Source organism: Fringilla coelebs (assembly GCF_963513975.1).
Source record: "Fringilla coelebs genome assembly, chromosome: 1".
In the NCBI taxonomy this organism is placed as follows: domain Eukaryota; kingdom Metazoa; phylum Chordata; class Aves; order Passeriformes; family Fringillidae; genus Fringilla; species Fringilla coelebs.
Genome location: NC_140028.1, coordinates 119,139,871 through 119,167,659, shown reverse-complemented (window position 1 = coordinate 119,167,659; position 27,789 = coordinate 119,139,871). Strand labels below are relative to the sequence as shown.

Sequence of the window (27,789 nt, the reverse complement as noted above, 5' to 3'; positions counted from 1 at the left end):
ATTTTCCTTATCATCTCATCCATACATGGAATTCCATCATTATAACGAAGCCAACACACCTGCCTTCAATAACCAGCCTTCTTCCCTTCCCATAAACTGAGGACCTTGGTGAAGCACAACCTGCCTGTAGTATTAATAGTGTGTATAAGAGCTTTGGAGAGGTCAGCTTTACTGAGATTTAAAGTTTTCTCTTTTCTTTCTGCATACTCCAAAGTAGCCATGAAGATGAATTCTATATACTTCTATTTCTAGCAGAAATATTGATGTTGTCCCATCAGAGCTCAGGAGGGTAAACTGTGTCTTTGATACACATGAAGCTGACAACATTTTATGGGGATGGAAGTTGGAAATCCCTTTGCTTGCATGTTAGACCTGTGTTGCAACCATTCAAACAAAATATGCTGGATATCCCAAGCTGTACCCAGTTCCAAGATATATTTGAATTGCTGTTAGCAATTAATTACCAAGTAATATGAATATCTGCTTTTAGGGCTACACAATGATGTTTACCTCCAGTGAAGAGGCTTAACAAAATAGAATACTCTGATGAAATACAAAGATTGCACAGTCATAAAAAATATTTTCAGAAATTGTTTCCCCCACATTTAAAGTTATAGTAAATCCAATAGGTCATTACTCTTAAAAACCTGATGACTGCAGTAAACATCCAAGACTAATATCTTCCACTGCATTAAGAGTTCCCTTTGGCTGTCCTCTGCTGCCGTGCTTTTATTCATTCTGTGATAGTATACTTACAAAAGAAATTTGCCTTACTAAAATAATGTAAATTTCTGGCTGCCAGCAGGTAGCAACTGAGCCATCACTGGAAATTCTCATGAAGGAGATGCCTACAAACACTGGGAAATTTAACACAATGAACACAACTGCACATTAGTCCCTGGGAGAAGGTAAATCCCTTAGCATTACTTGACAGTAAGCAACCTCAATAACACAAGGAGAGTTCTTTGAAACTAAATCAAAGCAGCAAGTAATAAAATAAATGGCTCTACAAGTATGCAGTAATGTACAGTCAGTAAAACACATGTACCAAGTCCTGGGCTTCCTTCCTGAAGATAACCCACAGTGAACACATCAGTGAAAGCACTGCCCAATACTCAGGAAAAGAGCTATAAAGAGGTTCAGAGATTGTGCTTAGATCAACCTTATAAAAAATTGAAGAGGGAGACTTTACTACTAATACAAAAATAAAGAGGGGAATAGAAGGGGAACTAAGTTCACTTTCTTAATGAGACTCTGCTGGATTAAGTAACCTATCTAAAGAAGAAGATTACAACACAATTTGCATTTGTGCATCCATTATTAGGTTATTCTCTCCCTTCCCAGAAAAGCAGTGGGCCACAGAAAAACTGAACTATGACAAAAAAAAAAAAAATACAATCTAGGAACCAGAATAAAAGCTTGGCATGTAGAATTATCAGACAAGAACATTTTTTGTGCATTTCTATGACTGCAAAATCAGACAGTGCTTCAATCTCTAGTATAACACTGCTCAGGGAAAAAAAAAACCAAAATCCCACACCTGTTAACAGAAGTATAAATGAGTCAGATGCAACCACTTAGCACAAGCTAGTAGTAGTACATTATGACCTTTCACTACGTAACTACATCCTACAAATCATAGATTCAATGGACAGCATCCCAAAAGGCAACTGCATATGCTTTTTGAGTACTCTACATAAAACATGGGAGCAGTGGAAGGTATTAAAGTTTCCTGGAAAAAAACAGTCACTTAAAGTAATACTTGAACAGAACTACTAGACACTTTTGCCAAGTGAAAGTTTCTGCTTTTTGTTATGCATCCCACCTGAGACCCTGGCCACACTTAAAGGCTCTAAGGTTTCCTACACAGAGATAGAGCTGTCAGCATGAAATTTCCTGTAAATGGCTAAGTGCATTCTGTCTCCACCAAGACTTCATAATAAGAAAGATACATGAAGTTATGCCTTGAAGAGAGAGGAGGCAGGACTGAGACACACAAGGTCTCACCTGTGCACGCACACTATGCTATACCCCAAGCTCCTCAGTGAAGTCCTCCTTGCTCTGTTCAGATTTGCTCAGTTTCCTTCCTAGAGTCAGAGGCTCCAAAAGCTGCTGAAGAAATGCACCTTCAAAGCTACCAAGACATGAAAATTAGGAGTATGCAAATGAGAATTAGCTGCCTGAGCTCTCTTTCTAACCATATTGCACCCCAGAGGCAAATATTTTATTAACTTTTTTTACAGACATATAAAACGAGTTGTGAGAAAAAACTATTTTAATCAGTATTTTCCTGTAAGGAATGCAACAGGTGCCAAGAGCTGAAGGAAACCCACATCTGCTCCACTGTGACCGTAGGCCCTGCCTGATCAGATTTTATAATACATATTTTGCACATGCATGGATTACTTAGAATTTGAGGAATGCAGCCCATACCACTGGAAGACCATAAAAATATAAGGAATCTGCAGTCTCTCCTGCAGTATGGATCTGGAATGCCTGTGCTGTTTAAGCACTGCTACAATAACAGTAGCCCCAAAACTACTGCCAGTGTGATTAATTTCAGTAGTTTTCTTACCCTGGCCAGAAAGCTACAAGGTTTACATGCCACGCTGAGACTTTTAGCTCTGCATACAGGGTAGAAGCCCACCTTCCTACTTCACTTGGCCCTGAAGGTGGAAAGATAAGAATGACCACCGCTTTTGGGAGGAATTAAAAGGGGATAATATCAGGCCAGCCCTCTCCCTGGGTTTGCAGAAGTCTGGGTGCCCAGGGATGCTCGTGAGCCACTGACACAGGTAACAGCTTCTATCTTGGTCTAGTGAGCTCAGCAGCCTCTGACTGACTGCCCTGTGAAAAGCTCTGGGGTACATGAAGTGAGAAGGACCATATACTACAGCAAAATTGTATTCTGTCTGGTTCAGCAGGGTGGGGAGGCAAGAGAGCCTCCATGTGGGCTTGCAAGGAGGCCATTACATTCCTTCAATTGCCTCGTAGCAAGTTTCAGGGGATCGCCACATTTATATGCGCCACACAGATAATGCACTTGAAATGCTTTGGGACTGATATGAATAGGAACTATTCTTCCCTTTAATTAGCATTTTTGCCAGATGAACACTGCTGTGGAGTGCCAAGCTGTGGAGTCCTCCTACAAGTTCCAAGAGATACACAACTGACAGCCAGAGCGTATCCAAAATCGGAAGATTTCCTTTTGCAGCTACAATTCGTTTTGCCCACTTGAATGAAAATAACACAGTTATCAAAATGATCACCCAAGATAAGGACAAAACCAGGGTACTACACAAACCCTGAGAGGTTACACATAAAACTCTGCTAAATTCTTGGGCAGTGGCATGATGTTCTTTGAATGGTGACTAACGTTATAAACATTGACCACAGAAAAAGAAATGCATTGTCACTTCCAAAGAGACACCTTATAAGAAGAAGATACAGAATTTATGGGTTTTTTTAAAAGTCAAACAGCTGATCCTACCTCTGATCACACACACAAAAAGTAGTCTTGGGTGGCCATTAGACAATTTACAAGAGAATGTCTCCAAAACTTCACTTGAAGTTATAACCAGTAGGAAAACTATAAATCTAGAAATATAGAGAAGATATAAGTTATACTGTTTGGGTGTTGGTGCTCTTGTATTTCCAGATGAATTGCCAATAGAAGGACAGTATAGATTAGGGGGAAAAATACAAAAACATTGGCTTGTTTCCTAGCAACAGCTCAGCTAAAATTACTTAACATTTCTACTCAATCAAATGTAAATTTGACTATGTTATCCCTTAAATGTTGATTATAACAGGCCTTTTCAAATGCAAATTCAGTGTGTAAAGTGAATGTAAACGTTGACAAAGCTGACACCAAAATCTCCTGATTAACATCATTTGCATGTACACAGCAACATTATTACAAACCTCCTAAAGACAGAGGGAAATGAAAACTGGAGGAGAATCACCTTCTGCATCATCTCATTCTTTCCCCCTTTAAGAGCAAAACAGCCAAAAATGTAAAGCCTTTTGGATTGCATGCAAAATTCCAACAGTTTAAAAGTGCACCACAATAAGCTGTACCTGAATGCTATTCCTTGTGCTGCTAGCAAGTACAATGGGTGAAAAGCTCCGGTTTATTTCTTAGTCACAGAACTTGAGAATTACACATATAGCACAAGCAGACTGTAAAGATCATAATACCATGTAGCCACTGGCACCTAGCAGGTTTTCTTGCCTCTTTTACCTGCAACTCTTGCCTGAGATAAACAGGAGGAAGGGGGGAAAAAAAAATATATATATATATATATATATATATATATATATATATATATATATATATATATGTTACTCCCAAAGTTTACAAGTTTGTCCTTCGAAACTTAATCAACGCTGGGATTAAGCACCTTAGTTATGTGTGCATTCATGCATGGCCAGATTATTTTTGCCTAAAACATGTAAAAGAAGCTTCAGAGAGGATGTTAACACGTTTCTTCTTGTTGGAGCATTTCACAATACGCATACTGAGGTGTATTATTTTACCATAATGTGCATTACACCAGGTTGGTTTACCACTCGTTAACCTAAAGTCAACAGGAAGCTGAGAACAGATGCAGTGTTCCTTCAGCACAAAGCAAGTAGCCAGACTTGCCCTCTTAAATAAGAGCATTTTCTAGCAGAAACCACCCATCACCCTTCCTTCTTCATCATCTCAAGAAGCATACTGGGGGTGAAACACAAGATCTTACATCTACAGACACTACACAGACGTATCATTGGCAATAGAGATTTTATTTTCCATACTGATGCAGACAGGTACCTTGACAGCTTGCTGAAATACACACATCCTCGTCCAGCACATGGACACGAGGAGAATTTGTGCAGCATCAGCTACAGCAGTGCAAAATGAACAATTTAGCATTCACGAGCCACATCCTAATCTTTCATGGTGCTACGTTTTTAAAGAAAAGCAGAAACACTTTCTTCCTCCACTGCACAGCTTCTTAATAGAGTTATTACAGGCCTGTTGAGGATTATCTTTTCTACCCTGGATTAGAGGTGCTACTTAAAGTATTTTAGACAGGCCATAATCCACTCCCCCCTACACCCCCGAGTTGCAAATTTTAGCCATGTCAGACCCTAAAAGTTTTTCAGAAATTTCTAAGAAATCAACAAGCACAACAGCTGAGTATTGGGAAGGCATAATCAGTAAAATGTTTATATCCATATCAAGCACAAATCATACCTGTCTCAAAAAGCCAGTCTCATCTCAAAATTATGGTTCTGGGACAGAGCTGAAAGCGAATTTTGGACTTGGCCTAAAGGGTAGGAAGGGAGAGAAGCCCAGGAAGATAAAGGCAAGAATACTTCATCCTCCCATGCCAACTCCTGCCTGCTACCCCACTGCTTACAAATTTCTATGTGCCAGACAAGGTTCAAACTCGTGTTTGAAACAGAGTCCAGTGTTAAAGGCAGAGCTCATGTCTGGAGATGCATTCTGATGACATATGAGCTGGTTTTCTTCAGTGAAACCTAAAGCAGCAGGAGCTCTACATCTCACCTCACTGATCCTTCACCCTCATGCTGCACATTTGCTGCTCCATTCAAATACAGCTTCTGATAGGAGAAACAAGGAGATGCAGACTTTTGAGAAAATCTTGAGAAACTATTTTATTTTTGTTTGGAAACTTTCCAGAGGCACTTTTAGTGCCTTTTAGTATATACACATGAAAATTAATACTGTTCTCTCCTTATTAATACATTCTTTCAAGTGACTTTTACAGACTGGAAGCAAAGGTCAGTTACACTGAGTTCCAAGAATCCACTACACTAAAAAAGTAACTTTATTTGACCATATGTTACTATAATTAAACATACAGGAAAATAGTCTTTGATCTTATGACTGTCTTGGGCAAGATGGATAATAATCCCATTTTTAAAATGATGATTCTAGTTAGAACTGTAAAAAAATAAATCTGAAATACCTACATCATTGATTTAATGCTTTACCATTAAAAATTACCACCGGGGCATGTGATATGGCAGCTGTGTGTTGAAAGATCATTTCCTAACCACGCTCTCACCTCAGAACCCTGACATAAGAGGTTGGGATCTCACAACCATGACAGTGACTGAAAGAGATGAAGCAGTAGTTGTTAAACCAGCAAGACATTTGTAGTTGGGAACTAATATAAATTATTCTCATGCAGCATACAAGCTCCTGTAGAAAAGGCTCATTAACATGAGAAACATTTGCTACAGAACAAAACTATGTAAACAAAACAAAGGCAAGATGTGCACAAAAAGTTTTCTGTTACTCTACACCATATGGGCTATCACTGCCAGTAAAGTTCCAGAGACAAAGATTCTAAACAACTGAAACTTAAAAATCAAGTAAAATTTGTTGAATGCAGGCAAGGAATCAACTAGCAGCCTCTACTTCTGTACAGACACTGTAATAGAAAGGAACAGTCTCACAGGAATTCTCAAAGGAATTGTTCCGCCTTAGGTGAGGTCCAATGGACACTCCTAAAAATTAAGAGTACACTTATTCACACTTCACAATACACTAGCATCGCCATACTCAGGAAAAATTAAAACACCCTAAATTAACCAATGGCACTACTTTTATGGGAAAAAAAAAAACCTCCAAAATTTTAATCTGAATAAAATACTTGAAGTCCGTAGCTGTACATGTAACTGCCTATCACATATGCTTAGTGGGAGAATTAAATTCAGTATACTTCCAACAACAACAGATGTCAAAGTTAAATTAAGAAAGGTTTTATTACCACTCATCACACCATTAAAGACCAGAGCAGGTGAAGTTAAAGGTTCCTCCTTGAGTTTCATATGTAGCACAGAAGTGCAAAAACCATGGTACACTCGATGATGAAACAGGAAAGAGGAATACTATAAAAAGAAAGATGAGAAGAAGAACTAGCTCAGATTTAGACAGGTATTTGAATAAAATTTGGAAACATCACAGAAAATTACTTTTTAAACACTTCGTATTCTTAATAGGAGACCATATCAGCTTTTTCACCTTGTAGGCAAACCTCTCTAGATTTAAGACAGGCCAAAAAAAAAAAAAAAAAAAAAGAATCCCACACACTTCTGACTGTATGTGCTGCTCAGGAACAGACCGGTGACACAGAAGCATTGTCCTGCCTCATGACTGAGACAACCTCACAGATTCACTATTCATGCTCTCAACAAAAGGTTGGGAATATATGGGGTTGGGAGGAGCCAAACTCAAAGTAAATACTCATGAGCAGTCCTCATGACATTTCTTAACTCTACCTGGTGGCCTTCAGACAGACCACAATAAGGTTTGATTTATAGAAACTACAGTAGATCCATGCCTGTGGTTTCTGCCATAGCTAGTTTTACGAGCATAAGATAAACTATCCGATTTAAGTGTAAGCAGCTTCAGCAAGCCTCCTTCAATTAACCAAATACTACAAATACACTCTTTTCCAGCTACCCCATCTAAGAAAGGCAAAGGCTTATCCTGCATTTATCTTAGTGTGCATAAGCATAAGCACACTACAAGAGTACAAGGATGGGGAGAATGACAGTAATTAAGGGACAATCTGTTCACCAGTGCCCACTTTGATCTTTAGTAACTTAAAAACTGAACTTGATACTTCTTTCTGGGTGAAAAATCAATTCATTCAGGAATCAGAAAATGGTTTGGGTTGGAAAGGACCTTAAGGACCATCTAGGTGTCCCACCATGAGCAGGGATGCCTTCCACTAGATCAGGTTGTTCAAAGCCCCATCCAGCCTGGCCCTGAACACTTCCAGGGATGGGGCATCCTCAGCTCTGGGAAACTTGTTCCAGTGCCTCATCACCCTCCACGTAAAGAATTTCTCCCTAGTATCTAATCTAAATCTACCCTCTTTCAGTTTAAAGCCATTCCCCTTGACCTTATCACTACACACCCTTGCCAGAAGTCCCTCCCTAGCCTTCTTAGGAGCCCTCTTTAGTAATGGAAGGTGCTGTAAGGCCTTCTGGAGCTCTCTCTTCTCCAGGCTGAACAACCCCAACTTCTGTGAAAGTATTCATACAAGGGGTGCTCCAGCCCTCTTGTCATCTTTGTGGTTTCCTCTGGACCCAATCCAGCAAGGCCACATCCTTCTTGAGTTGGGGACCTGAGAGCTGGATGCATTTCTCCAGGCGGGGTGCCACCAGAGCTGCTTTTGTTGCATTCCAGAACACATCTGGCTTTCTCTGGGCTGAAGTGCACATTGCTGGGTCATGTTGTGCTTCTCCTCCACCCACACCTCCAAGTACTTCTCTGTAGGGTTAGTGTGTCAGTCCATTCTCTGCCCAGGCTGCATTTGTGCTTGGGATTGCCCTGACTCATCTGCAGGACCTTGCACCTGACCTTCCTGAACCTCACGAGGTTTGCACAGGCCTGCCTGTCAAGGTCACTCTGAATGCCATGCCCTCCTTCCAGTGTGTTGATGTAATGGAGCTGACTCGCTGCCTGGAGTGGCCGCAACTCCTTCGTGCTACCCTTCAGGAGCTCTCCTGCTGACCTGCAATCCATCTCCAGGCTCTGGGCATCTTTTGCTGGCACTGGCATCAAACTGGTAGGAGTAGGATGGATGGAAGTTCCCCTCCCCCACCAACTTTAGTTTAAAGCCCTCTTCACATCTTTTAAGACAGCTCTGTTTTAAAAGAACTAGCTAATCTGTTCTTACTAGCAAATGTAATCCTCTACCCCTGCATCAAAGACTCCATTTAGCTCAGTTCTTGAAGTTTATAAAGAACTGAAAGGATACATGAGGCATGGAAATTAAAAACAAAATAGCAGAGAGGAAGCAGGCTTGCTAACTGCAGGAAATAGGACTTTTTCTACAATCTCAGCCCCACCACTACTTATGTTTTATTCATCAATTCTACTTGCAGTTTTTCTCTTTAGGCAAAGACAACCTGGCAGCACCACCTTTTTGTTACTCCAAGTCAAATATAATCCCAGATCATTTAAAAAAAGGGATAAAGTACTCCTCAGACCCTTATTAGAGACTCAGGAACATTGCCTTGTTACCCATCTGGGGTGCCCATCTCTGGCTCACATTCCTAGGGTTATTTTTGGCACAGTGGACTGGCCCAAGCACACACAATGGAAGCCAAATCCTATCACTTCACAAGAGAGACAGAGAGGTAGTTTACTTTTGCTGACCTCTAACTCACAGCCATTTTTGCACTTCCCTGAGAAGCCATCATCCCTCTTGAAACTGTGCATCCTGCCTTCAGCATGCTCCTGCTACTCTGACAGTCTCAGGAGTTTTACTCACTTCATACAACATTCTTCTGGTCTTCACAGAACCGGTGTGCTGTCACTTCTCTCTCCTACTCTCCACCTTCTTCAAGACACGACTTTTTGAATTACTTTTTTTCAAGCTGGATTCAAGTATTACTAATGCTATATTACAGCAGCTTCTGGTTATCAGTGTCAAAAAGTCAGTGAATTACTGCCAAATCCATGGAGCCACAAGTAAGAATGTGTAACAGAGCCATCAAGTTCTACTGTAGCTGTAGATGATGCATAGTAAAGTTGTTCAATGTTTGCCACATCAAAAGCTCTAACCAGCTAAACTTTGGAATAGGAAAATTTAAAAAGAAAGCAGAAAATCGAAACTAAAGAAACAAAAGAACATGAAATGGAGAAGACACCAATAAATAAACAGAGCAGCTAATAAAGATAATAAAGTCAGAAATGGTCTCACAGACACTGCCCTGAAATTAAAGCTCAGAGACACAACACAAAGCTTAGAAGTTAAAACACATGGCTGCTGGGATAAATATCTACAGTTCTCCTCACCTGCCCACATATTTGGACCACTTAAGATTTTCTCCTTCAGAACCAAGGTGACAGTTATTAACCTGAGATAGTTAGCAAAGCCTAAGCAGCATGATTTGAATTACAGAAAATAATGTCAAGAGTATAGTTATTTTATGTGTTAACAAAAAAGAATAAAAAAAGGCCATCAGAAATAGAAGGTATTTAGCTACTCTCTCTAGAGTAAACTCATTTTTGATTCTGTGATCATGCCTCTTTGAACAGGAAATTGCACTTCAGTCTCTTACCCAAACCAAAACCAAAATATTTATTTACATGTCACATATTTACATGCAGACAAAGGAACTATAAACATCCTTCATGCATGTATATGTTTGGGTTTATATATTTATGTATAGACTTATTTATGAGCCTAGATCTCCTGATATCCTCAATGGAATCTTTGCAGCAGAGAAATCATTCGTGTTCCATCCAGAAGTGTCATGGATCATCCAAAGGTTTTGCTTCTGAGAGCTGCAAATGACATGCACAAATCTTTCCTGCCCACACACCTCCCTGGCATCTCGCAACAGTTCCTGCACAGAGGAGAAGATCCAGCCCTGCCACTAGCCCAGGACTGGTTTCACCTCTGCTCCATTGTTTGCTGAGCCATCAAATCCTTGCATTTCTGAATGGAAATAACACATTGCCAAACACTAATGCTTATTATTACAGTCAACCAATTAAACTGTAATTCTACCATTGTTATCCACCAACACTCTTCCTGCTTAAGTGCAAGCTATGTTTACTTTATTACCGAGGAGCTCAAACATTTTCTTTCACAATAATGTATTCTCTTCCTCCTCCCAACTAAGCCAAGGTGAATGCTCATGAATCAGACCAATAACTAGAACAATGTTTTCACTTCTACATTGACATGAACAGATGCAGAAAAACTGAGAATTAGTATTTTCACCAATTTTAGGATCTGTAGAAAGATTCTGTAAAAAAGAGAAAGATGGCTGAGATTTCAAAAAAACAACTGAAAAAAACCCTTTCTTCTACAGCCCAAACACAACACCATCACATAGAGTTGACATTTTCTTATCTTCTCTTTTACAGTATCACTGCTGAAGCTAGAAGTTCCGGATCTGTTAAACCAAATGAAATAGCCATAAAGGAAGAAATTAAATGGCAGAACAAGTAACAGACCTTACAAACCTCAGACCCATAGCACTGTATAGATACAAATATTTTGGATTTCAGTCCAATCTGCTCTGCAAAAAGCCTCTCCCTTATCCCACTAAACAGAATCTGCACCAATAATGCTGGTTCACAGCTACACAGAGACAAAGACATGTAAATTACATTTCTACACTGTATTTAATAAACAGACTAATTTCTTCTGTGGTCCATATATAGACAGAAAAGGGCTGGCTACCTTTCACAGACAATGCTTTATCTGTTCACTTACAGTCAGCAAAAGCAGTCAGAAATAGCAAATAAAAATACAAGACTCCTAATCCTCAATCCAGCTCAACTATTTTGAGAAGTTATGGAAGTTGGAAACAACACAGAAATCTCTATCTAGTGGTCAGGCACCAGTGATTTTTAGAGCTCATATTTGGCACCTTTACTTCTTCAGAAACACTGTATATATGATAAAAAGGAAAACTTAATCCCGAAACCTTGCATTCACAGCTAAATATGGAGTGCAGTGCTGGTAACCCACACTCAGGAAGCACGAAACACTGTTTTCATTATCCTATAACCAGTTCAAAATAGCATGGTTAAACTGACACCACAACTTTACATGACCAGGAAAAGACTGTATTTATTTGAAAGTCTTACTCCACATCAGAGGACCTCTGTATATGCTGCTCCCTCAAAACTTGAACTGATATGAATCAGCCCCAACTACATATACACACTCAGCATGAGACTTGCAGATCACAAAACATGTAGAAACTTGCTGCTTCTCAGAAAATGTCTACAACTGATTCTCAAATTCAAGACTGAATGTTAAATACCACAAAATACCACTGTGCTGCTTATCTAACTCCTTAAACTGGGACCATCAGTGTGATTATCTGAGCACTTGAATGCAATTGACAAACATGCGCTTCACAGCATATCTCATTTTTACTACATTTTTGTGGCAGGCAAACATACTGATACTTCTCTGTTCTCCTCCAAAAAAGGTATCTGCTGAACTCTGCACCTGCGTGAGACAGCAAAAGTGTTATTCAATCCATTCTCATAGGGTCACATCCTTACAACATATCCTAAGCATCAGAAACAAAATTACATCTTTTGTAACCAAAGTTCCTACTGCATTAACAAATCCAACAAATCACAAGGTATGCATGTTCTTAATCAAATTCTCCAGCGTGGAAACAGCTCTGTGCTCTCCTCTGTGCCATCTCCAGAAACATCCAAGGAGGGAGGATGGAGCTGCCTCCACTCAGATCTACCTCTTGCTACCACGTCTTCGCTTTCCTCAGGCCATCAGGTGGGAAGAGCTGCCAGGCTCAGTTTAGTCTGCAAAAGTACTACACGTTAGTACCATGGATCAGTTTTGTTTTACTAAACCATAAATGGCAATTATAAAAAGCACATAGGATGAAAACGAGACACAGCAACAGATGACCAGTTTTCAGAAGGTAAAGAGGTCAGCACTTCCTAAATATCAATCCCCCTACAGAAGTATTTATGATGATTATGGAAAACTAGGATACATGTTGTCATCCCCCAAATCACTGGTTTTCCCCTCCCAAAGTAAAGAAAACTGTGTATCTACAGACACAAGGGAGTGTTACAAACAGAGCAACGCAACAGTTGCGCTTTGCTACGGGATGGACAGCCCTGCAAGCACCAACACAACCAGAGGCACCAAACCGTGCTGGTGTCCCAGCATCAGCTGCTCTCTCTCGCCCATATGATGTCTCACCATGAGGTATCACACCGGCAAGCTGTGTTCCATGGAACTTGCAGGGATATATGCTCAGCTCAAACTATGTCCTGCCCATGTAAACTTGCATTGCTTAGGACACGGTTACTCAGGAGCTCTTTTGTTTGTAGGAATCCTTTTCCTGACCTACCAAACAACCATGACACCACACCAGCTAGTAGAGAACAATGAGATGGGAGGACTGCGAGATCCAGCTTTATCTTCCTAGTAATCAACAACATATGTTACTCCACTGCACTGCAAGGACACAGAGAGAAAGCAGCTCCTCTGCTACAGTCTAAGACATTGTGGGGCTCAAAATACATAACACAGACCAGTCCAATGTGCTTTCAAATGGGGGCTGTCTCAGATACTTGGGAAATAAAAGTCTGTCTTGGAAAGGAATCCAAATCAGGTTTGTATCTACCCGAATTCAAGCGTGAAACCTTCTGGTAATGGTCTTAATGCTTATATTCTGCTCTTCATAAAATGTAAGGGGAAAAAAAAAACCACAGAGCAAACTCAAAACAATAGATTTACTCTCTTGAGTGCTTATCATCAGCCCTGCCCACTGGACTCTAAAAACCACCACCATGCAAAGATGATTGCTTCACACCAGAGGCTCAAAGGTGGGAAGCTTCAGTGGAGTCACAGTGAGGAAATCAGAGTAAGTCCACATAAACAGACGGCCTCCCAAACAAGCTGTCATTAACAAGTCTGTTCTACTAAGGGTATCCAGAAAGGAAGACCTTTATGATCTTGACAAGAAAGGTGTTCTACAGCGCAATCACTGGTAAGAGAAACAGCAGGAAAAAATAAATACAAAGAAAAGAAAAAAAGAAAAAAAAAGAAGGGAAAAAGTCAGTTCTGCTACAATAGCAACAAAATAATGTTTGTTTAGGAAGGATGGGTTACCACCCCAACATTTAACAAATGCTAGGACTGCAAAAAGGATGGCTTTAGAACTGTGCTTAAAAAAAAAAAGGCTTCAGTATTCCTGGAAGAAGAGGAAAGGATAGGACATATCTGAGAAGGAGCTTGCTTACTTACTAGAAGTGCTTCTGCACACACATTTCAGTAACAGAACCACACTTTTGGACTAAGCATCCAGTGCTCAGTATCCTGAGCAGGAAGGTTAAGCAAAAAAATTCAGCTCTCAGATATGTACAGCTCTGCCTCAAAATGAAAATAAAGAGGGAAGTTATCCACTTCTAGATCATGAATGTAGCTCTTAAGGAGCATGATCTTCACAAAAGGAATTAAAAATTAGCAGTGTGACAGGTCAGCTGCAAGGAGGGAAATTCAAAAGAGCTACTGAGGTAGCTTGAAAAGGCAGCTACAATAATCCATGGAATTGATCTGGTATCAGGATGTATTTTGTAATATAAACAAGAAAGGTTTTCAGGATAAATTAGATAATGACTTTGCAGGCAATGAACTAAGAATACTTAAAACATCCATTAAGAGCTCTGAACCTCATCAAGTACATGCCTCAAGCAGACTGCCTGAACAGCCCCAAGCATTCAGCCTCAAAGTGAGTAGGGAGAATGTGTCCACCCAGCAAGAAAAAACACGGTTTCTTTTCAGGCAGGTAAGCTCTGCAGCTTATGAGATTCAAAAATTCCAACCAAGACTTCATTTTAGAAAGCAGACTCCTTTGTTTTTCACAAACTCATTTTCTCCCTTGCTTCCATTTCAGATTCTTTTCGTCTTTACTCCTTGCTATAGTCCGCTTCTTTATTTTCTCAGAAAGGCAGCTTCTGTATTTATATGGTTAATACAGAGGCCTGAACAACACAAGTACATTATATCCTATTATGCCTATGTTCAGTGCCCTGTTCCTAAGCTACACCTGTTCTACAGAGCACCAAAAATAAATAAATTAGAACAATCAGTATTCACAAGAAAAGAAGGCTTTGAGACTTCACAGGACGAAGTGGTTCAGTGGTTCCAGGAGAGAAAAGCAGTAGCTGTGAGAAAGGCTCCAATCAACCACTCACCTGTGGAGCAACAGGAGAAGAGAACAGAACGAGCAGTCAGAAGGTGAGCAGCAGGTGAGCACAGACACCGGATGGAGACTTTTAAACTTTGCATTTTTTAAGCAGTAACAGAACAGCAGACAACTTCTGATTTCCCTACAAAGCCCAAATCAGGTACCCACCAACTCTACCACATTTAACACCTTTCTAGATGGGTACATTCTCTGCAAACACTAAATGACTTTGGGGCCCCAAGCACCACAGTCTGGGGTCTGGCTGTACATACAGCAGAATGCTCTGCTGAGCATAACTCCTTATCAAAAGCCAAACACTGCTGGAGCAGAGTTTCCTCCATGTAGGATTTATAATCCCTTTCCTTACACCACCAGTCAGAGCTTGGCAGGTAAGCAGAAGTGTCAGGTGAGAGGGGGTGAATAGCAGTATAGAGCAAAAGAAAGTATAAAGGTCCAACTTTGCTCCACAGTCAACACTGACAAGAAAAAAAATTAATTCCAATCCTGGATTTGTATGATGTTTTTTCAATCATGGAAGGATGAACAATCCCTCACAAGTGTCTTCCCAAAGTACAGATACTGGAAGGTTTGGGTTTTTATTTCCTACCTCTGCAATTTACTATCTTGTATCAATTTCCCAAAACAGAACTAGTATGTGGGCTCTTCCCAACCTCCTCGCTTCAGTTCTCTCTTCTTCTCCCAACTACCTGCAGCTCGGCAGGCTTCTGAAACAAACAATAACGTGTTCTTCAATTACAATTAATATTTTTAAATTACATGCAGAAAGATCAGCATGAATTGTTCCTAATTATCGATATAGCAAGCCTAATGGCATACAATGAGTGCATAATAAATTTTAAATTATTACACCACGCAAGCTGACAATACTTTCTAGAGAGCTGCATACTCAATTCTGTGCTATGGTTCTAGTCACACAACACCACAGAGATTATGAGCAGATACTAACAGGCTTTCAATATGTATGCACACCTGCTACTACAGAACAAGCAATTGCAAAACTGTGTGTTTGGGCTCAGTCTTGAATTCATGAGGTATCAAGTGTTTTTAGCAGCCACTTACACCATTGTGGGCAAAACTCCAATCCCTTCCATTATTAAGAGGTTGTGCTTTGTGGGGCAGAGCAAAGGGATTTGGTTTCCAAATGCAGATGTTATGGCTCCCATATAGGCAGGGTCAGAGAAAAGGCATTCCCTCATTTCCAGAATGTTTGGTGGTAGTAAGCAATCAATCCTGTGGCTGGAACACTGTGCCATTAGCAGGAACAGAAGGGTTCACTAACTGTACACCCGCTGTATTTCTGAGGTCAGTGGGATCAAGTAGAAGTAGGGCGACAATGCTACAGGAACTACACTTCCCACTCAAAAAAGAAGCAAAGGAAGAAGTCAGGTCACCTCTGAGAAAAAAAATGCAGCTATCAATTAATCCAATGTATCTCCAGAACATTCATTAAGTTTATAAATGCATGTCATTTTTATTATATTTGTTTCAATATCTGAAGTGCATTTGAGGCCATATAAAAAATTCAGATATAGCAAGAGCAGAAACAGAACCTCTTGCCCATCTCTTTCACAATAATTTCTAATTCAGAGTTATGAAAATGGCTGCAGAAGTAAAATTCTTCAGGTAAAGGCTGCTTAAAGGCTTTTTTTTTTTTTTTTAGATTTCATTAAAATCCAACCACTTAATATTAAAACACATGAGTGCAACCAAAAATATCCACAGAAAGTAGCAGCAACAAATTCCTTTTCCCCGTCCTGTGCATTCAATTATTGTTACATACCTGAACAAGCTCTTGGTATTTACCCTGGCTCTGGAAGCAGGTTGAGCAAGCCACTAAAACTCCTGGCATACAACTATGTCCCAGCTCACAGTATCCAGCACAGACTTTACCTCCCCACTCAATCTGGTCTAAAGAGAGCCATGGGTAACTGCCCCATGGTAACTGTCAGCAAAGATGAAGTATTTGCTTTGTTCTGATGGCAGGCTCTTCACAATCAACCCCCAAAATAATTTAAAAAAAAAACTGTCAGGAAGAAAGGGCTTATTCTGGATACATGAAATGAGAACAGTGGGCACAGATAGTTCTCCTAAGACAGAGACCAAAGTTTGGAAGCCCTGTCAAGCATAGATGCTGAAGACAAAGCATGAGGACTGATACAGCTACAGTGTCAGCATTTCTCATCTATAAGAGAGTATTTAGTCAATTTAAGAGATTTTCCAAGATAAAAAGAAAACACAGTTATTACCGATGCTACAACTGTGGGCAAAGTCCTACAGCACAACTAGAAAGCCTCCCTCAAGTACAGCAAGTGCTCACAATGAGCCCAGGAAAATGAAGACTCCCTAGAGAAGCGCTGCAAAATGAATATATATACAAAAAACTCTAAGTAACGTTATCTTCCCACCCTCCTCACTCACCACACCACTACCTTGCCTCATGGAGCACAGAGCACTTATAACTACAGTAAGGATCACAGTCTTCCTAGTTTCTCCCTGGAAGGATCTGCAACCATGGATTTTATTTTAAACACATTTAAGCTGTCCTTTTTCCTTCAAACATCACAGCAGTTACAAGCAATTTTTAGTGAACTTGTTACTGTCAGCTGCCTGGTCCATGCTGCCACATCCAAGGCACTCTGTATTTGATGAATAACCCTCAGCCTGGGCACACAGAGCAGCATACTTCTGAGCCTCTCCCCCTTTCTGTGCTGCCACTGCTGTGGAAATTTTTCACTCCCCCTCCACAAATCCATCTTCTTCACATTAACATACTTATTAAGTGAGCAGGAAGCTCTTGCAATATGGCCCAAAACAATTTACTGGAAAAAAGCAGTTATTTGGGGTTTTCCTTAGTGGTTTTTCACACATCTTTCTCCATAATCTACTCCACACAAAAGAAAAAAGAAAAAAGTTCAGACAACAAAAACTCGATTTCTCAGGAGAAAGGCTCTGCAGGTACCCCCAGAGCTTAACAGGATAAACAGAAAAGCTCCCTGGTACCAAACTGAAACAGAGATGAGTATGTGCATGATTCACTGTTATTTTCTGCATCAAAATTGAGATCTTAACTCTCACATCACCCTGTTAACCCAGTATAACCATCAGGTAGCAGACTCTCCTCAACTCAACAGCAAGTTATAGAAGCTGTAACACCTCTCCAAAATATTGCTACAAAACCAGGTAAACTTCAAGGGCTTCCGTAAAAGTTTGTGATCAGATTTACTTGTATCAATGTCAGTTCTTTGATCTGAAAACAAAGGAACCAAGGGTAGGCTTCAGTAATCTGGTATGCAGCTTTCACCTGCCAGCAGGCAAACATCTGAAGTCTACACGAAGCCTTTAAATGAATTTAGAGGTCACTTCCACAGCACTGATACACACACTCTGATGAACATACACAGCAGGATTACATCACAATAAATGACTGAAATAATTAAATAGCATTGTTTTTGACACTGAATGCCCCTAAGGGGCTGAGTTAACATTCATGTATCTCAGAGCAGTGAAACTGGATCTCTTGCATCCTAAATGTACCACCTCCCTGTTTCTGGGTTATGGCTTCTATTGGGATAATACTCAGAAAGTAAGATAGTGACTACATTACACACTGCTGGAGAAACAGGTGATGCTCCTTTCCACTTCATACTGGGGTATTTAGAGGTTCAAATTTTCTTTACAGTGTATTTATTATCTGTCAAAATACAATGGGGAAAAAAATTAATTTCCATAAGGAACTGAGATACTTGTAGCTTACTCAAGCTTTACAAAGTACTTGGGGCAGGTATCTCAGAAGTGTCCAAATATTCTCTAAAACTATAAAAAGATTTTGTTGGACCAGTTTCAGCAATGCCAGTATTTAAAAATGAAATTGCTCAGCTTTTCACCAAAAAAAACCAACTTAATAAATGATGGCCTTTATTAGCACACAGTGAAATCTTTCTCAAAATCAGAAGAAATGTTTCAAAATTCTTTCACAATCAAGTTCTAATCTCTTTGTCCATAAAGAACTGACCCACTTGGCTTCAAAGTCCCATTCAATTTCTCCCTTAAACTGGTAAATTTCTTCTTCTATGTCTACTCCATCCTTTGTAACACAAAATGGAAGATTAAAAAGATACAACTAACACCTGTATTCAAGTCAGTTTAGTCTTTATTGAATTACAGTGTCTCAAATGAAACTGCACAGTAGTAATGTACTCCATCCTGTGCACTTAGAAGAGAAACAGCAAGTGCAGTGTCATCAGCATCTCTGGTGAAAAAAATCCATTCCCCTTGTTTATCACAGCACAAAATTAAGAAGGAGCCTTGTAAGAATTCAGGGAACACAAATATTAATAGCCAAGGAAAAAATCATTAAACCATAAACTGGAATATTTCTTCTATTCTACAGCTCTGCATATTGGTCCATCATCTCGTAACTAAAGCATAATAAACTGTATGTACTCTCCCAGAGCATTTCTAAAAGTCTCAAGATGGAATTAGGCACTGGGTAACAGGAATTGGTTATTTATTTTTAATGTGAAGTCATTCACTGAGACAGTCCTTTAAAACCAAGGACCCTTTATTGTTAAACACAGCTGATTTATCAAATCAATTCTCTAATTGTCGCCATTTCAAATTAACACTAAAATCTTTGTCTCTGCCTTTCTCAAAGTGTACATAGCAGCTATTATCTTAGATGGTTATCATCCAAATTTTGAATAACTGGGGCTTACTACAGATAAATAAAATTAATTCTCAGTGAAAAACAGCTTATTCAGGAAAAATAGCTATAAATAAAGAAAAAAATAGATTCAGGAGCGATATAAAATGTATACTGCAAGCAGCGGGCCTGTAGTGCTTCCTGCTTCTGCATTAAAGTATTCTGCAGCTTGTCACAAAATATTTCTGATTACTTGTTTACATTTGCATTATATTCTAGAAGAGGAAGGAATGGTAGGTAAGACTGTCTCAGATTGAACAGATGTTTCTTCATCTTCTGGCATCACCCCTTCCTCAAATTATTTTTTACTACACTATTATTATTTTTTATACAATTTCATATTCCTCAAGAAATGAAGTGAATAAAAGATAATTTGACTGCCAGACACCTGATTATTTTACAGTTTTCATAAGAACTGGAGATTAGCTATGAAAACATCCTCTCAAAGCCTGAAGTGCAGACATGATAATCACTATAAATTTCACCACAAAGGTAAATATGTCCTATACAAGTGAAGTGTAATGCCACTGCTACAAGTTACCTGATGTTTCTTCAGGTTTTCGTTTTCCAGCTCTTTTGTAGACCTGCTGGCAATACAAGAAGAACAATCCCTGCCAGTCATATGGATACAGCACTGCAATGAGCCTCACCCAAAGCCACTCCAGCAAGCAGAGGAAATAGGAAAGATCCCTGTTGGTTTTATGTGAGACCCTCAATCTGAAAAATTAAAAATAAGTTTGCAGCACATTCACAGATGTTTGCTTTCAGTCCTTCCTTCCCAGAAAATATATGACTCAGGCTTTACACCATCAAACACTCTATATTTTATCCTCCTTGGTAACCTCAGAGCAAGAAAAATTTCATGTCACAGAAGTACAAAAAAATTATGTTTTAGTCTAATTTTAATGACAATTCCATTTTCCTCCATACAATTAATATATTTTATAATGTGTTATAAGAATCACATTTACATTTTATTACAATCTATATTCAAACCCAAAGAGCAAAAGAAGCCATACTTCTAAATGCAAAGTTATCAAAAAACCTGCTCTGCTCAAGATTACATGTGAGGGAAAACAGTGCTGATTAGATCTTTTAATCAAAAAAAGACTTTATTTGATAGAAACACCTTCCTGAGATAGAGGGGCCTTCTTCACCATACCAACTTGCAAACCAAATAACCAACATCCTTGGAAGACAGATCCTTCCACTTTGTTGTGAAATGCATTTTAAATAAGAAACAAAAACTACAGTTGCAGAAGTACTGGGCAGAGGATGAACTTTAGCTAAATGCAGCCATAAATTGCTTTTCATGAACAACAATTAGTACTCCTGCTGAGGCAAATGCACATATTTGTTTATTTTGCAGGGACACACATTCATGCACATTAGTGGCATGTAAGTATGGCTCTGTCCTCTGATTTCCAGACGCTGATGAGAGCACTCCATGTACCTAGCTACCACACCACTCCTGGTGTAAAAAGCCTGAGGTTAAGATCTACCACCTTTTCAAAACAGCTGGTCTCAACCCCAAATGTTAAATTGTATATTGAGCAAATGCTAAGAGAAAGTTACATGCTGGCAGCCACTTAAACTATGTTCACACTCTTGTGAGGCGAACACAACCTGTCATACAGACTTAGGTTTTCCAGGCCTTGCATAGATGCTGGTGTGCAGCCCCTCATCCTTATCTTTAGCAACATACAACAGTTGCATCTTCTTATGCTTGTTTTACACAACAGGCGGTCAGCTCCAATATAGAAGCTGCCACCTCTGTCAGACTGCACTTCATCCAAGTCTGGGCAACACAGCAGTGGGGAGCAAAGCCCACATTTCAGCAACATCAAATGACATTTTAGCATGTGCTCACAGCCAGTGCATCATTCAACACCTGTAACTATCAAGGTGAGGACACCACACTGTTATTAGCATGCCTGAGAAAATATTGAAAGCAACAACTTTAAGAAAGTGACATGCACTCAGCCAATGGCTTGTCCAACTACCTGAGCTCTTTGCTGGGGAATCTAGCCCCTTGACTGCATAATATTAAGAACTGAAGTCACTGAAGGCAGCAGACGTCAAAGCTACCACCTAATATGGAAATTAATAAGACTCCTTCTCCCTCCATATGACCTGAACTTTCCAGATGGGTAGTATTTTATATGCAAGGTTTTGGTCTGTCTTCTGCAATTATTCTTTTCTTTTTCCTGCTAATCCTACCACTTACAAAAGCAGCTACCTCTGCTCCCACAGCAAGTACTGTTCTGTTGCAGGACCCATCCTAGTATTTGGGCATCAGTCAGTCTCGATGAAAAGCTCACAGTTCCAACAGCAATACTATAAAAATAGTCCACTGAAAGCTGTCCAGCACTGGGACTTCTTGCAAAGCTATATGAAATGTTCGGCAACAGCTGATCCCCTTTTTTTGTGCAATTACTGTATAAGCAGATGGTCTTTTATTTCTCCCTTCAAATTCTAGTAGTTTCAGCGGAATACAATTATCAAACTCTACTTATAGGTAAGAGAGTCTTCAGATTTATGTTTTGTGACTCTTTTATCCACTCTTTCACCTCTTCTAGCCCATCACCACATGTCTGGACACTCATTTAATTTGCATCTATTTCCTCAATGCTTGATGACCCTCAGGAGAAGCAGGATTGCTCCTATCAGCCGAAGAGCTACACAGGTATATACACCATGTCAGCACTTAACATGAACCAAGTGACCACACAGTGCCTCATACAAACAGCAACCTCACCTGATTTTAAAGTATTTTACTACAAATACCACACAAAAATTAAAATTAAAAAATGTTGTCAAGATCTGATGAAGAGATTCAGTTTAAATATCGGTCCTTCAGCATCAGAGTAAACTTCATCATAACAACTAAGGAGCTACCTGACTCCACTCTAAAGAGCGCAGTTCAACTGCAGACAGATTGAGGGAGAAACAACCTGGGGGAAATTCTATGAAAAGCTCAAAATTCCCCAAAAAGACTAAAGTATATTTTCGGAAACACTCCGTGGAAGCAGTTGTGTTGGTCCCAACATCACAGCTGAAGACACTATGGGACTGCAGAAATACAACAGTTTGCCATGCTGTCACAGCTGAGTATGCGGCAGTTCAAAACTGGTGGGTTTGGGGGTCTTTTAGCTCCTCTCTTGACATTACTTAGGGGAGTTGAGTCCATTCCATTTGACAGTCTGAACCTGGCTAATTGGAGTAAATTTGGCCTTTTTCTCATGGACTAGAGATGTCAGAAAGTCAACCAAGCTACCTGCAATGGGTCAGAGCAGAGAAAACCGAGAGGCAGGGAGACAGCCTAGCAAGGCAGGCCAAAAGCCCCCCTTCTCAGCACACTCGCAGAGAAGGTAACGGCATTTCAGGTTGCTTGGACAACCTGCTGGTAGAAAAAGCTGACACAGAAGCATTTACAAATCAGCACTTTTAAATCAACATCCATTTCCAGCTGTGAGCCACAGAAAATGTGAATACACTGTTTAGTAGTATTGCTACGGACTGCAGAGCACAGTCTCATTGCAGAGGACACCAGTGGGGCCCTGCCTGCCTTATGAATGACCCCAGAGCAGTGCTTCTGAGTGAGCCCAATTCTTCCCAAACCTTTGACCTATAAATGCAAAACCCAAAAAGAAGCTGATGTGCTGATACATGCCCAGCATCACCTTGGAGTTGAATACTCCAATGGCCACAACTCTCCCAGATGATACTTTTTCAAGTAACCAGTATCTTCTTACTTCGTCACTAAGATGTAGGCGGAAAAAAACCCCCAAACTACACCACTATACACTTAATTATTTCATTAAAATATGATTATTCATTAGTTTTATAAAAGAAAGCAGCTGAAGAGTTGCTCAGAAATGCCTCCAGAATGCCACAACAATGTTTCACAGAATGACAGAACCGGTAAGCTGGAAGGGACCACAGTGGGTCATCTTAAGCAGGGTCATCCTAGAGCACATGGCACAGGACTGCATCCAGATGGCTCTTGAGTATCTCCAGTGAGGGAGACTCCACTATCACTCTGGGCAACTTGTTCCAGTGAGCAGGCTCCCACATGACAGAGAAGTACTTCCTCATGTTCAGGTGAGAATTCCTGTGCACCACTTTCTTCCCATTGTCTCTTTTCCTATTTTCTTATGTTAAGCTGAGTTTTTTTCCAAAGGCTGACCAAAAAAAAAAAAAAAAATCCCTTGATTAAGTGTTTGCTCCCACTTTTCAGATACACAGTACAGCTCTGAAAAACAACCACATTCCTAGCTCCACTGATGATGTGAACGATTAACCCATCCCGTGAGATGTAGCAGAGCAGCAGCATTGCAGCAGCCAGATCACCTGGAGCCTGTGCCATACACACCTCCCCACACACAGCTGTTTGCAGCATCAAGTTTGTTATCTGTGCTGAAACACCGTCTTGCCCAGCAATCACCCACTTCAGTTTAAACTAATAATACAATAAAACTCAATCAAGTTTTCTTTATTCCTGCAGCACATGCCCAAAGCAATCTATTTTCACGTGGCATGTTACTCTTCACTCCATATGCCAAAAAAACCAGTCTGTTTTTATAGCAAGATATTTCAGTGCACATTTCTAGGCCTGTATGATGGCAAAAGCTGGACACTGCATCATCTTCCTGAAAAAGTAATTCCAACATAAGCTCCTATTCAGACAATTAGTCCTTTATTTCTCAGTTACTTTCAGAAAGGTTAATCGCCTTTTGGCTGAGCACTTAGCTGGTGAGTTTTCATAGATTATCATCCTTTAGGCTGTGGCAGGAGTTCCTCGCACACACCAAACCACAGAGTCGAGCCTTCACATAAGAACTTCGGTGTCACTGGTTCAACTCCCTCCTGATTTTCCCAGTGTCTCATACAGGTAACATAACATCTTGTGATGTGGCAATGTTATGTGATGTTCACAAGCAGGTGAAGTTCAACCTGCTGTCATGCTGAGGTGAAACATTAAAAATTAAGCATGAGCAACCTTATGTCATAGCCCATCAGTTTGTACTCAAATCAGCTGCCTCTGTGACACCATGTGCAGAGCCTCAGATGTGTGTCATGGAAACCTTTGCAAATTACACACTCTATTAAATGTGGGAGTGCTCAATCAATAACCCTCTAACTTTGAGAAAAGGTAAAATTAATGAATACTGGCTATAACAATAAATATATATTTAAAATTACAGTATTTCAACATAAAGTTCCCTTCTGTGCAAAGAAGTCCCAGAACTGCTGATCAGGACTCAAACAGAAACGCACAGACCACGTGGGCAGGGCTGTATCTTCTCTGACACCCTGGGGACTGTGGCACCTAAGGGCTGATAATCCACGCGAGGGACGTGTACGATGACTTACGAACTTTCATTTTGGGGAACTATTTGCCGTAAGTTTTTCTGGTGTAATGTGATGCACGGTATAGGAAAAGCTAAGAATCTGAGATTAAAGAAACCCAACAATATCACAATGGGATACCTGCACCATGTCAAGTCATAAATTACACAGTTTTGCAGTATGTGGTTTTGTTACCTCATACTAGGCATCGTGATAATTATGAGAACCACACCTTTCATCTTGCTGACCTATAACGCTACATTAACGTAACGTTACACTTGCAATTTAAGCTTCAGTGATTTTTTTCAGGTATTCAGGCAGGCCTATTAAAACTTCAATTAACTGAAATGCATGCTAGCTTCATCGTTTTGTAGCAGCACTATTTCTTCATACTTCTAGCGAAACAGTCCCTAGGTACTTAAAACTTCTGTATTCTTTCTCCTAGTTTTAAAACTTAGTCTTCATCAAAGAAGTACCTCGTTTTTTCATAGTTTAAGCGCTGTATTTTACTGACAAAAAAAAGAAAGTCGGGACGATGCGGATGGGACTCAAGCAGCGCAGCAGCCAAGGCAGCACACCTGCCGAGGCGGGAAGGTGCGGGGAGGCGGCAGTGCCGCGCCCGGCTGCGGACGAGATGCTTTTGCCGGCGGACGCTGCGCTCCGGCACGCCTGAGGCCCGGCCGGTGGCGGGCAGGCCGGTCCCGCCGGAGCGGGGAGAGGGAAAGTTGGCGCCCGCGGCCGGCCGGGAGCCGCGCCGCCCCCTCCTCCCCTGGGCGCCGCCCGCGCCGCCGAGGGGCGGCCCCGGCGCCCCTGCGCACGCTCCCGCCCGCCGCCCATGAGGCGCCCGCGCCGGGAAGGCACTGACGAGTCATCGCCCCGCCGCGTCCCCGCCCCCGCGGCCCTGGCGGGACGGGCGGCGGAGGGGAGCGCGGGACGGCGGCTACGGGGGGAGCCCGCAGGTGATGCTCCGGCGCGGCCGGGCCTGGGTTCCGCGGCTCGGGGCGGCGGGTCCCACCCGGCGCGGCCGCCTTCTTCTCCCGCCCGCCCGGCCCCGGGGGCTTCGCCGGCCCCGCCGCCGGGCGCTCCCTCCACGCCCACCGCGCCGCCGGCCCTGGGCTCCCGCACGCCGGTGCCTCCGCCGAGAGGCTCCTCCCGCGCTGCGGCGGCCGGAGCGCGACCCGTGCTCGCCGCCACACCTAGCAACAGCGCTGACAGGACGCAGTGGCGGCGGCGGGAGGAGGAGGAGGAGGAGGAAGCGGAATGGCTGCCGCGGCGGCGGCTCCCTCCCTCCCCGGAGCCCTGACAGCCAGCGCCGGGGCGGAAGCAGCAGGCGGCGTGCTGTGCCCGTCCTCCTCCCTCCTCCTCCACCGCCGCCTCCTCCTCCGGGCTCCTGCGCTCCCTCCTGCCAATGCAAACTAACTCCCCCTCGCCAGGGCCGGCGGGCTGCACGCCTCCCCCGCACCCACCCATGCCGCCGCGCCGCACGCCGCCGCCTCCCCGAAGAGCGCTCCACGTCGCCCGCAGGACCCGCTCCTGCCGCTCCACGCCCGCCGACCCTCCTCCCCCGGCGGCCGCCGCGCCCCGGCTCCCGCTGCACCTTGTGCCCCCCACCCCGCCCCGCGCCGCCGCCGCACACGCGGCCCCCGCGCACCCCGCCCGCCCTGCCCTGCCCCAGCCGCGGCCCCGCGGGCACTCACCGATGTGGTTGTCCTCGATGTGCTCGATGAGCTCTGCCAGGGTTGGGAAGTGAAGCCCGCAGCCCCCGAACCTGCAGGCGTTGGAGAAGAAGGAGGCGGCGGCGATGCCTGTCATGGTGTTACATCGAGATCCCCCTGCGGTGCCTGCTCTGCCAGGGCCGGCGGCGGCAGGGCGGGGAGAGGCGGAGGCAGGGGGGGAACGGGACGGAGAGAGAGAGATGGGGAGCGAGAGAGAGGGTGGGGGTGGGGAGGAGGAGGTGGCGGCGGTGGCGGCGGCGGCAGCAGCAGCAGCAGCGTCGGGAGCGGCGGAGGGGAGGGACGGGCTGGGTGGGGGGAGATGAGGCAGCCGCAGCTGGGAGGAGGGACCAGCGCGGCTCTGTAACAGCTGTGCTGCCCCGGCGGCGGCCGCCGGCGGCGGGAGGAGCAGGGCACCCGCGCCGCCCTCCGCCGCCCGGGGACACCGCGCCGCCTCGTCCGGCCCCGCGCGGGGCTGGGGCAGCGGGGAGAACTTTCCCCCTCAACCTCTCGGAGGCAGCGGCGGGGCTGGGGTCTGCTCCTGCGGCCGGCGGGGCGAGGGGAGATGCTCCGGGGTAGTTGTTGGGGCCGGGAAGGTGGCGCCCGCCCCGGAGGGCTCACCCAGCCGCCGGGAGTTGGCTCCTAACGTAGCCGTCACCTCCACTCTCCCGGGGCGGGGAACAACCGGCTTTCGCCGAGGTCGCTAAACTGATGGGCGGTCGCTCCTTCCCCAAGGGGGGCCGAGGCCGCCGAACGCAACCTCCACCTGCTCGGCGGCGAGCCGCAGGCCCCGGGCACCTGCTCGAGGTACCGCGGTCTCCCCGGCGCCGGGTGGGCTATGGTCCCCCTGGCCCCGGAGCTGCCGGTCACAGATTCCGTGTCAGATCCTTCCCGTCCTCGCCTCCCGCTGAGGCGGGTCAGGGGTGTGAGACTGCGGCCCTGGGGAGAAAAGTTAAACGGGAGTCGCACACACATCGCTCCCAGATCCTATTTTGACTTTGTCTCCAGAAAGCTATTCAGCAGAGAGGCTGACTGATTAATTGATTTTAATGAAGGTCTCCCTAGGCTCAAATTTACAGACAGCCTTATTTAAAATTTAAAAAAAAAATCCAGATCGCTTGTCAGGAAGGCTCTCCTTCCCCCCTCCCCCCCCCCCCTTCTGTTTTATATTAATCTTTTTTCTATAATTACAAGATTCTACAACATTGTTAATAGTTTTGAACAAAAGTGGGGCTAAAAAAAGCCTCAGAATCTGCATGAGAGTCTGAA

General features: G+C 42.8%; 1 protein-coding gene across 1 annotated transcript in view; it reads right to left on the bottom strand.

Annotated features, from left to right (window-relative positions):
- Positions 1-26,620, bottom strand: part of JAZF1 (JAZF zinc finger 1) — a gene marked incomplete at both ends in the record, with an annotated part of 186,964 nt that extends 160,344 nt beyond the window's left edge. The window contains one exon of the mRNA XM_084211686.1: positions 26,506-26,620. Within this exon, the coding sequence (XP_084067812.1) occupies positions 26,506-26,620 (115 nt within the window). The remainder of the gene's footprint in view (positions 1-26,505) is intronic.
- Between the last annotated feature and the right edge of the window lie 1,169 nt (positions 26,621-27,789).